General features: G+C 40.6%; 1 protein-coding gene across 3 annotated transcripts in view; it reads left to right on the top strand.

Annotated features, from left to right (window-relative positions):
* Positions 1–12,481, top strand: part of ntrk2a (neurotrophic tyrosine kinase, receptor, type 2a) — a 135,905-nt gene that overhangs the window by 88,714 nt on the left and 34,710 nt on the right. For all 3 annotated transcript variants that reach the window (XM_050050850.1, XM_050050852.1, XM_050050851.1), the window contains 2 exons: positions 1,967–2,155; positions 11,530–11,660. In XM_050050850.1, coding sequence (XP_049906807.1) covers positions 1,967–2,155; positions 11,530–11,660 — 320 coding nt within the window. The remainder of the gene's footprint in view (positions 1–1,966; positions 2,156–11,529; positions 11,661–12,481) is intronic.

Genomic DNA, 12,481 nt, shown 5'->3' with positions numbered 1-12,481 from the left:
TCTCTCTTTTTTTTCTTTGCACTCTGTGTTGGCATCCTTTAAAATTGTCGGTTTTGGCGAGTAACAGAAATTCGCCCCAGCGCTGACATCAGAAAGCAGTGGGGGGAGGGTGTCACAGACACTGCTCAACCATCACACAAGCACTGAGCATTTGGTCTGAGCATACTGATTCCTTAACTCTTTGGAGCCCTGTGTGATAGTAACAAACTGTAACTCTACTTCTATGATCATATGAGAGCATTGTAATGAGTAATTTCACAAGTCACTGAAAACTTTGGTGATCAGTGTTGCTAAAAACACATGAACACAAATGTCAAATGTTAATTAGTGACCCGAAACCAACCCATAAACCCACAAACCAGAGCTGAAAGTTCCTGCTAATGACCATCGCTAGTAACATGCTTGCTTTTGGCTCTATAAGTCATTTCCAGTCGGCTTAAATGTCACAATATAAGACATGTTTTCTGCTAATAAAGTACAAACGTAGGCAGGCAGCAAGTACTCACCAATCTCAAGTGTTTACGTCTAAAAGTAGCCAAAGATCTTGAGCGCACAGCTGACATCTGATGTGGTTTGTTTGCATGAGAGCACAGCTGAACGGTACAGTGGTTTGTTCAGAATCCAGACAACTCTATTAATCCCACCAGGGGCAATTTGTTTGAACAGCTTGCCTTGCACACATGCTATAACATTAAATACAGTAACATGTAGACACAAAAATAGATGAATAATAAATTTAAAAAAAAACAGAAATAAAAAATATGCCAAGGAGTTCTGAAGGAATCTTTAAATACTAAAAAGTTTAGTCAAGTCCCATTGTATCACTCCTGTGATCTTAGAACAGATTTTAACAATGCTATTTAGACTGTTTCTGTCTAAATAGCATTGTTAAAATCTGTTCTAAGTTTACATGACATTACAGAAACACATTTTTAATGGACTTAGTGTGGACAGAAAGACGCTTGCTTACCGGACATTATGACTGCAGAGATTTATACCACCTATTGACCAGCCTGCCCACAATATTTTATAACAAGCTTACTCAAACCGCCCCACCCACAGGTCAGCCTGCAGGCCCCACTGGCTGTGGGTCAACCCACGCATCACTAGTCACTGTCCATTTTCTAGCTTACACACCGGTGTTGTACTCAAGACCACCTCAACCAAGACCAAGTCATGACCAAGACCTGACCCAGTACGAGTTTCACACTGCAAGACAATAACCTGTGGAGCAAACAAACCATAGGCACTCCTCCAACTGATGTTAAAGATCCACATTGCCATAAAAACACCCACAGAAACAATTTAAGTTTGCTCTTCATTCACCTCTTTTTTTGCCATATTATGTACATATGTGTGTCTGTGTGAGTGTAGCATGGGGAATGTCTTGATGAAATAATCAAAAAGTATTGCAGAGGTGAATTTTATGTGTGGAAATGTTCCTTTGTGTGCTATGAGCAAACAAATACAAACAAACAATATGGAGTTGAAATCAACCCATCTATATTCAACACTTCTTTTTTGCACAGGTAATTTAGTGATATCCCGGTGGTTGTGGCCTTAACTGGTCTTGAAATAAAGTCCAGAGTCAAGACCAAGAAAAAAGGCAGTTGATTCCAAGACAAGGCTGAGACCTTCAACAAGCAGTCTGGAGACCATGACTGATTTTGAGTACTTAAACACTGTTACACACTCAAACAAATGTTATAATGTATGACTGACTTTCTCTCTCCTTCTCCTAGATGTTATTGTGATCAATAATAAGAGCTTAACCTCCCACGTTATGATCTCATCTCCTCAATCTCTGCTAATAACAGCTTAACAACTTAATTAATTCCCTTATGTCCTTATGCTATTAACATGGCTGCCATGTGTACTGACATGTTGCTCTGTCTCACATGCAGGGCCTCATCGTGAAGATGAGATAAACAAACTGATCTCCCTCTCTGTCTCTCTGCTCACTCAGGACCATCCTCCGTCATCAGTAACGATGATGACTCCGCCTCTCCTCTTCACCACGTCTCCAACGGCAGCAACACTCCCTCTTCCTCAGAGATGGGCCCTGACGCGGTGATCATCGGAATGACCAAGATCCCGGTGATAGAAAACCCTCAGTACTTCAGGAGCACAAACAGCCTGCTCAAAACTGACACGTGTGAGTAAATAAAAGATAAAAATTATCTTTAATGTGCAGCCAAATTAACCACGGTCAAATATGTTTATCAATCCATTATGAGCTGTATACTCCAAAGTAGTCAAACTAACTGTCTTTGTGTGATGCACTGAGGTTACCATGGCAACATCGTTTCTGCTGTCATGGCAATGACCTTGGAGCTGATGATGATAAGCTGTCAACTCTGAGGGAGAAGTGGGAAATAGAAAGTCTATTTATATGCAAGTGTGTGTCTGTGTGTGTGTCTATGTGCTCGGGCATACGTTAGGCACAAATCCATTCATAAATTCAAGACGTCCATGTATGACTCATACACATACATTACCAGAGCTGAAGGTTGAAAGAGTCTGTGGAAGACTACAGGTAGTTGTTGTTTCTTTTTTCTTTTTTGAGGGCGACCAGCTGTCAATTTTCTAACCGCACAAAATGCGCACGCCACAAATTCAACAAAGCAAAAGACAAAAGGGCACAGAAAGTGGAAAGGTGAAAGAGACGACCAGAAATAGGAGAAAAGCGAAACATGAGGAGAACAGAAGGAGACAGAGCGCGAGCAACAGTCAAACAGACAGACAGAGAGCACACAAGGATATTGACCTGGTCCATCAACATGACATTAGGATTATTGGCAAGCAATAAAAGCCTCTCCAGGCACTGGCCTTGTGTTGCAGTAAATTATGGAACCACATGTATGTGTGTGTGTGTGTGTGTGTGTGTGTGTGTGGGTGTGTGCTCTTCTTTTGAGGGCATGGTTGAAGGGGACATAATAATGGGGGGGTTCGGGGGTTGACAGTGGTGCGGTCTAACTAAAAGATAGACTGGGATTTACAGCCTAAAGACAATGATGAAAGCTCGGAGGATCAATGAAAGTCAATAACGAACTGCTGCGTATGTGTATGTGCCTGAGTGTGTGTTTTTAATATATGACAGCCATTACAACTATTACTCTGCACGCTTCTTTGACTCTGAGACAGGCGGCATAAATACTGAGAGTATCTGACCGATTATTTGGCACTCAGCCTCCTCCGACCCGAGCAATAGCCTTTGATGGAGACAGTTTGGCAAAGTGGCACTGGGTTGCACGCCAGGAACTGCACTCCTTTTAAAACAGTGGCCTTAACCAGCTTGCGGCCAGTAATATTGAATACACGTTTCTACTTAAAGATGGCACAGGCCTCTTCCTGGCAGCAATAAAGCAGCAATTACTCTGCAGAGATGATAGATCCGAGTTAAATTACGGGAACTGTTAGCTGTGTTGCAAAGCCTCTGTTGTGCAGCTTACTTGAACACCTCATTAACAATAATAACATCCAAGGAGCAGGCATCATCGTAGAGTGTGTCATATGCATCAGCAAAGACTTATGGTGAAACACCTATGGACTTGCATAGGCTATAAATACTGTGTTTATCTTTCTATAACTACAAGCATACAGTACATGCACACAGGCTGTTAGTGTGCATGTCAAGCAGCTGAAGCAAGGCGGTAATAAGGATTTTAGAAATACTAAAGTCATTAATACAATTCCCACTAACAACCCCAAACAGAACCCAAAACATTTTTTTTTTTTGAATAATTTGGATTTAAAATGTTTCCTTTATTGAAGATTTTTTTAAATGGAGCAGCTCTCAGGACAGTTTTTGGGGAATCTATTGTTAGCCTTGAAGGAATAGTTGGACATATGCTTAGCTATTTCCTTTGTTGCTGAGAGTTAAATGAGAAGATTGACACCACATTTAGGGATGTGTGGCCTTTGTCATCCCTCCACCTCTCTTCAGTTTGTCTCTCATCTCTCCACTCAGGTCTTGTGTGCGTACAAGAGCCCCACCCACAGGGAAACACCTCACACACATTCCATAAATGAAAGTGAAATGCAATATGAGACTGTTTATTTATGTTAATTACCAAAGTTATGAGCACTGGTGCATCGTGTTTCACCGCGGCGACAGATAGTGATGCAGAACCGATGACAACCACACTCACCATACCACTGCAACACAACAACAGTCCCACAAGCAAAAGGCCAATAACAGTAAGATATTAATGTAGCCTAATCCATGGAAAAGAAGCACAGGCGACTATAATAAACACTCAGTGGAGTACAGTTAATTCATTTAACTCAAGCAAGGCTGCACTGAAGCAACCCACACTAGAGAATAGTCTCTTAAAAGGACAGAGAGATTCCCTTAAGACGTTAACGTGGCCAAAAAGATAGATTTAAAAGATTTAAAATAGTGATGGGAATCACCAGAGGTCCCACAATACGATATTATCACAATACTTCAGTCACGATAAAATTATATTTTATATATTTTGTATTATATTTTATATTTTGTAAAAAAAAAAAAACAAACAAATAAATTAACATTAAGTAACAGCTTGGATGCAGGGATTCTTTTTCTTAATGCATACAAAGCTATTTCATTGTCAAGCATCAGGCCTCATAGGCATGGCATACATTAGCCTGATTTTAATAATATAAATGTACGTGAAGTGTACACTGTGCAGCTGTATTATCCAGGAAAATGGATATAGTTTTTTTTGCATACAGACTGGAAACAGGAGAAAACAGCTGACCCTACCAGTACCCCTAAAACTGAAAAATGAATGCTAAAACCAAAGTGTAGGATGACATGCTCTGGTTTAACTGGAGTTATGTGCCAGACTATTTCTTGGCCAAGCAGTTTACTTCTTTTGTGCTGAGCTAACTGTGCCGATATGACAGTAATATCAATCCTTTCATCTAACAATAGCATGAAAGCTAATATGAAAAGTGTCCCTTACAGGAGAAGATACAAGCATACTGAGCCTCAAAAAAGCAAAATTAGTTTTTCATTGTTCAACTCTGAATTCCAAATTTTAAATAGAAGTGTTTAAACTCAGAGAGAGAATACAGAGGATTTGACCTCAGCTTTTCAGTAGTAACTACAGCCCTGAACTAAAGGAGAGATTTTTCTTTTCTTCATCTCTGGTATGTTACACCGTCCTCTTGGCTTTGTGTACAGTATCTCTCAATTTTTCCACCGTTTCCATCCTAGCAGATCTTTTGGGGTTTGTATTTTTTTGTATCCAGGGAATAAGGATTAACATTGTTCTGGAAAAAGTTATTCACACGTCAACACATGCATACAGTACTTGAAAACACCCACACCCACACACACACACACACGCGCTAAGCTTATGAAAATTTAGGTCACAATTAGCTACACCTCCTGATAGGAGGTCATACAGTTGGGAGCGGTGGAATGAGGTGCACTGGAAAAGAAAGGGAGAAATCAGAGTCATGACATTAACTGCGTGAGCAATCAGATAGAGAAAATGTTTCTGTTAGTCCTGCTTTCAAAGCATCTGTCATACATGTTTGCATCTTTGACCTATCGCATTGCTCGGTTCAAACTATCAAACACAAAATTTCCATGCTTTTTTATGCCAGCATCCAGGTTCATGGAAAGATTCTGGGCAGATGAAAGAAGGAGGAAGGAAAGGAGAGGCAGATGGAAAATGGGGAATAACTATGTCCCGAGACATTAATTTCTTTGGTTGTTTATAAGATGCTGATTAAGGGGGATAGGTGTGTTAGGTGGCTCCGTAGGGAGGTGCGGAGAAGAGTGAGGAAAAGGACAGATGGAAGAACATGGGAGAGGAGGTGGTTGATGGGGAATATCACTCCTCTTGATGGTAATGTTGTAAGCGCCGCCACAAACAAGCGACGGGAGCAGAGTGATGGAGCTGCAGAAAGGGGGGAAGTACGTGTGCCTGCCTGGATGTTAGCGTTTAGAGGATGTTGATTAAAAAGTGATAGGTTTAGCAGATGACGAGAACGGCAACAGTGAGGAATAAATGCTGGAGCAGCGGGATGCTAAAAAAAGGAAAGTGCGAGTAAGATAATGAGGCTGGATGGAGGGATATTAAATGAGGGAGAATGAGTGAATACGATAAGCATGGAAAACGGGTACTAATTAAGAAAAACATCAGAGAGCAAGAGTGTAAAGTTTGGTAAATGGGGAATAATATTTCTGTAGATCTTAATTAAGGCTACTGATTGAGGAGAAGACGGGTGATGTGTTGCAGCACACAAAGAGATACAGTTTAATAATGAAAGCAGCGTGGAAGAAGGAGTGTAAAATTGGCAAAGGCAGACAGCTGGAAAGCAGAATTCATGAGCGATATGGGGCCATAAAAAATAAAATAACTTCATTTTGAAAGTTCTTGATTGCTATGCACAGCAATTATGGAAAATTCTTGAATACATGAATGCAGAATTAGCAGCAATGGCACATTATAAATCTAACAATAAAGACAAATTGTAAAAAACAACAGGAGAGGCAGGGAGGACAACACCAAATCTTCCTGCCAAAGAAAGCAAAAGCAGTAGTGGAAACATTGGTCTGCACACATCAATTTATTTGCTATTTGAGGGTGTTAATTAAGGAGAAGTGGTGCGAGGCGTTTTCATGGGTGAACGCTCATTACACAACCACAGTAGGAAATGGTGCGGTGAGGTAATTAGCTGGTTAAATAGTGGGTAGTTGGCTTGTGGGGATGTGGGTTTATTGTGTGCTGCTGCTGCTGCACAGGGAATTGTGGGTGCACCGAGATCTGTGACCTGCTACTGTTGTTTTTGAACTGCAGACAATTATGTCATGATGAATAGACAATACACAGTGTATTTAACATGCTGTGTGTTTATGTGAAAACACTGACCTTAAGCCACAGCAATGCCTCCACACACTGAACCCTGTCTCCTTTAAACACAATGTTTATACAGTATGGTACTAATTTGCACATACTTCATCTGCAAAGTGTGAAGTGACAACACATTTAATTTGTAATTTAATTTGTTTTAAACATGTTTCTACAGTAGCCCAGAAGGGACAAACCAAACACTGACTCTAGATAGGGTTGTCATAGGGCATTCCTGTTTTCACGTGGGTAGTAAACAGCCCTTCTGTGACAAGCAGCATCAGAAAAACACTTGTTTTTTATGTGAAATTATTTTATTCAGTGTTTTTACTGCTTTAAATCACTGAGTCCGTTTGTTTCGGAGGGGAAGAGACTGCCCTAAAAACGTCCTGAACGGACCGGTTGCACAAAACACCTTAAGATTTCTCCTTAAGTATGACACGTAAGGCTTAATTTCTCCTTAGCTGAGGGACTTGCACAGTTGCACAGAATCCTTTAAAAGGGTTCCTTAGTTAGGAAAAATGTTAACTCACTTACAGCAATGAAAGAGATTTCACAGCGGTAAAAGTTTCCATAGGGATATTTTGTTTGCTTCAATTTGCACTCGTGATGCCTGTTATCGTCTCACAAAGTTGGCTTATAGTTAGATAGTGAAAAAATGGCAGAAGAGGAAAAGGAAACCATAGCCTATTGGTTAGAGGGGGAAAAGATTATACTTCTGGAGGAATACAATCATAATTTGATCCTCAAATACCAGGAAATATAAAACGATTGTAGGAAGAAACTGCAATGAAAATGAACTCAGTCAAATCTAAAGTGTAAAATCAAAAGCGTATCGACTGGGTTCGCCTGGTCGCAGAACTCTCTTCTTAGTGTGTTAGTTTTTCTCATTTATCCCCATAAACTCAGTCATGTAGCAGTTTTGATAAGAGTCAGAAGTACCTTAAATGTTCGTTTGTTGTTGTGGGGATTTTTTTTTTTTTACCTTGCTTTGGTTGCTAAGGTCTTTTGTGCAACGTTCTTGGGATTCCTTAAGTATAAGTCCAAGACAAGGAGAACACCATAAATACTTAATTGAACATTTCAAGGACACCCTATGTTTCTGTTTATTTAGAAAGAAACAGTACACATTAATTAACATGATCACTTTAGTCATGTAAATGTGCCAGATTTAGCCATACAGGCTCATTTTCATCTGCAGTCCCCGGCAGGTTGATAAAAACAAGACATTATAATAACATTCAAAAGCACATTAGATCAGACAAAAGCAGACTGATGGCATGTCCATAGAAGGGCACATAAGCACAGAGCAAACAGATTACCACAGACAAAAGCACATAGCAAGGCACATAGGTAAAAACAAGATATAAGCACTATTAATAAAACAATGACATAACCATATAACCAAAAACAATAAGAACATACTATACAAAATTACAACAGGGAGCACATAGCCACAAACAAACACACAAAAGCACAATTAGCAAAACAGTGACATCACCATAAAACCAAAGCACATGAAGGAAAACATACTATACAAAAGTGTATAAGCCCTTACGTACAGTAAGAAAACGATCTGAACCACTAATTCAGATCATGACAACATGACCACATTAACTCTGACTTAATCTTAATTTAAGGTGTTTGATACAACCAGCCCCTGGATGTTAAGTTATCAGAGAATAAAGGTGAGCACAGGTTTGAGAGTGGCTGGTCTAGAGGCCTGTGTGCAATGTGCCAAATACTGTTGGACAAACACTCATTTGTAACATGAAACCAACAATATTTTTTTCCAGAGAGGGCACTTTTTCAGCCTGTGCACACGTGATGATCACTTAGCTACACAACAGCCTCTGTCTGTGTAAAGTCACCAGAATCAACTAGAAAAGAGGCAACACTCAGACAATGAAACAGAAAGGACAATAAATAAAAAGAGCTATGGGCTATAACATGACACTTCTTATAGAATTATGAGCAGAATAACACCAGCACAGCAGACAATAAGAGATGTATACACATATAGGCTAAGCTCCACAGCTGCTGCAGCCACAAACACATATTACAGCCACAAAAAAAGCTGCAGGTTTTACACACAGTTAACACAGTGGTGTTTTGCCCAGTGACGTTTTCCTGTCAAGCGCGTGTTGTTGTGCTCACCTGTCTGACCGCCAGCCTCGTGCAGGTGAAGTCCTCTGCTCCTTCATCCCAATGCAATCGTCCACTCCACCAGTCGACTCAGCCTCTCTGCCCCAGTGTAACCAGTCCACCTAGCCTCTCTGTCCCACGTCCATTAATGTCCCAAACAGCAGAAAGTCCTCACACCTCACTGAAGGTAAAAGCTCCTCAATAAACTGCTGAAGAATCCACAATGAACGTGTTAGCATGTTAGCCTGTTAGCATGTTAGCCAGAGCTGCCGTGCACCTGCTGATGAGCAACACCTGGGTGCGTTTGATTTGACTTTCCCTGTTCGCCGGGTGACGTATTAATTAATTAAAGTAGCCTACATGCACACTTTTTTTTTCTAATGTCACCCTAATTTCTTGGTTGGTAGCCTTCTCCAATCCTCCTGGCCTGTCTTTGAGTGATCTTTTGAACACTGACACCGCAACAGTGACACCCCCCCCCCCTAACTTTGACACTGTTACATTCACACCTGTCCCCCGTAAAACAACGGTAGGAAGGAACCGTTAGGCAGAGGAGACATTAAATAGCAAAGCAAATTTTACTCATATAAATAAATAATAGTTGAAATGCCATAAATGATAATGAACTAATTAGGCCTATGGTAGGCTATGTAATGATAAAACTCCATTCTGCAAGTCCAAAATATTAATGTCAAATACCTCCTGCTAAAATTTACTGCACATATCTTATCATAATATACTGTAGCAGCATAAATTACTAAACTTAAGTAATTACAGTAACCCCAAAATGTAAATGTGTATAACTAAGGCTACACTAACCTTAACACATAATGATTTAGAGCAGAGTGTCACCCTTTGGGGCCCTGCCCTCCTGTGGCAGACACCCCAGCAGCTTCTTATTGCGTGTGTGTATGTGTGTTGCGAAGAACAATCCTTGAGATAACAAATATTTAAGTAAAAATAAAACTTTCACTGTTTGTCTTGTGATGCAAAATCCTCTTGTGATGCAAAATCCAACTAAAGCTTGGCACTCAAGCACTTAGCAGGGTTTGATTGTCAGGGTAACACATTAAAAAAGTCAGTTGTGACTTCATGACTGTTTAGCCACCATACCTCTCTTACACGCACAGCACAAGGGAGAAGTTTCAGTTGGTTACAGTCTGCAGTCTCACTGCTAAATCCAACTAAATTCTACACACTAGAATCTAGTGTGTAGAATTTAGTTGTTTTATACTTGTGCTGTGTGGCCGAAGGTCTAGTGACTAGACCTTCAGCCACAAGCATACACACTCCTATCTTCGCGGTGAAAGCCCTGCTCTTACACAGTCACATCCACCATGACTGCCTCTGTGTGCATGTATGCAGAACTTGCTTCACTTAAAAAGATGCAACCACAGAACATAATTCATTTTCCCCCCAAAACCTATTTTGCAAAACAAATTAGCATTACATAGGCATAATTTATAGGAGGCAGGGTTTACATGTATGTTTGCAAAGCAGACATGCAAACATGCATACATTGCATGGTGGATGTGTTCCTCTCTCCCCCTCTCTGTCTGTCTGTACAATATTGGGTTATGGTGGACCTCAGTAGCTCACAGTGTAAATCGATTCAGCTTCTGAGAGTCTAGCTGGGCTTTAATGTGATATTCTGAGTGGACAGCTTTTCTTCAAATGCGCCTCTTAATCACATCACAGATAAATCTCAGCTCTTGGTGTCCTCCGTCTCTCTCTCTCCCTCTGTGTGTGTGTGTGTTCAAGGAGTACCCAAGTGCATGTATTATAGGATAACACGTGTTCCCTTGCATGCAGACGATTGCACATCTGGCCCGCAGTCAAGAAGACGGGGCTTAGTCAGGTTATAGTAAGGGCACCACGCTGTTAATCGTTCTGTAGAATAAAATCTTGTATCATCACTGTGGTAAGATGCCAAATTTTCCACACACAAAAAAAAAAAAATCAGCTGGCATGGAGTCACGAGTTACTTAGCAACAGAGAGCAGGTTTGTGGACTCTGATCCAACTGTGGGTGAGCAGAAGGCAGGGAGAGATTACGCACATGAAACACAGTGACAGACACATTTTTTTTTAAACATTTACATTACACTGAAAACTGGATCAAAGTAGTGTACAGCAAAACAGAGAAACATTTTTTAAAAACATAAAATCTCCATACATCTAACATCTTTCCACTGTAGAAAAACAGACTTCTGTGATAGAGTAAGCACAGCCTGCTGCTCAAAAGGAAGATAAATCTACAATACAACATATTTTACTTGTGTCATAGTTTTGTCTTGCTGTGGTAATGACACAGACACAGACAGGCTAATAAACCTCACATGAATTGAGCTAATTAATTAAAATGGTGCACAATGTTATCAGAGTTTAACGACTGCCGTTTATTTAACAAAATGTGTCACAACAACAGGCATCTTGTTTTTGCAGCCACTAACATGTACAGCATTTGTAAACCAAGATGGCCACATTATGTGTGAAGCTCTTCTCATCTCTTTTGTCTTTCCTCTGCTCAACAGTCGTCCAGCACATCAAGAGACACAACATCGTGCTGAAGAGAGAGCTGGGAGAAGGAGCCTTTGGAAAAGTCTTCCTGGCCGAGTGTTACAACCTCTCACCTGACCAGGAGAAGATACTAGTGGCTGTCAAGGTAATCCAAGGGCCTAATGGTCTTATTTTTATTTATTTTTTATTGCAAACTCCAGAGAAATTCAAATAGATTTTCTACTGTTCAAATATTAAAGTCCTAGTGACACAGTACATTAAAGTTACAGGTCTACATATTTCATCGAACAGCAGCGAGTTGAATCCAGTCATGAGACAGGCATTTTATACTGTAGCTATTTAGAAGATGTTTGCTACAGTATGTCAAGAAAAAGAGTCCCAGACCTCCTGCATTTGCTCTAATAGTCATTTAATTGCCTTATTGTCCTTAAAGGGCTCCTATTATTCAATCATTTTCCATAACCGCTTATCCTGCTGATTGTCACAGGGGGCCCTCCCAGTTAACACCAGGCGAAAGGCAGGTCACCAGACTATCACAGGGCTGGCACATAGAGACAGACAACCATTCACACTCACATTCACACCTACGGGCAATTTGGAGTCACCAGTTAACCTAGTCTGCATGTTGTTGGACTGTGGGAAGTCCAAAGACCCCAAGAAAGACCCTGACAAAACCCACGCTGACATCAGGAGAACATGCAAACGCCGCACAGAAGGACTCCCCCACCCCAGATTTGAAGCAGGAACCCTCTTGCTGTGAGGCAACAACGCTAACCACTGCACCACCACATGCTTTTCCTTATTGTCTGTCATGTATATAATGTTACAGTGTTGGTTGTCCATATTAGGTGGTGCCAAAGTTTCAAATAATGAGGTAAACTTATATAAAAAATGATCCCTGTGAGCAAAAACCTCAGGCTTCAGACTGGTCTGAATACTCAGTTTCTAACTTTCCGTCCTACTTTC

This window comes from Epinephelus moara, chromosome 8 (assembly GCF_006386435.1).
Source record: "Epinephelus moara isolate mb chromosome 8, YSFRI_EMoa_1.0, whole genome shotgun sequence".
In the NCBI taxonomy this organism is placed as follows: Eukaryota; Metazoa; Chordata; class Actinopteri; order Perciformes; family Serranidae; genus Epinephelus; species Epinephelus moara.
This window is presented reverse-complemented; position numbering and strand designations above follow the sequence as displayed.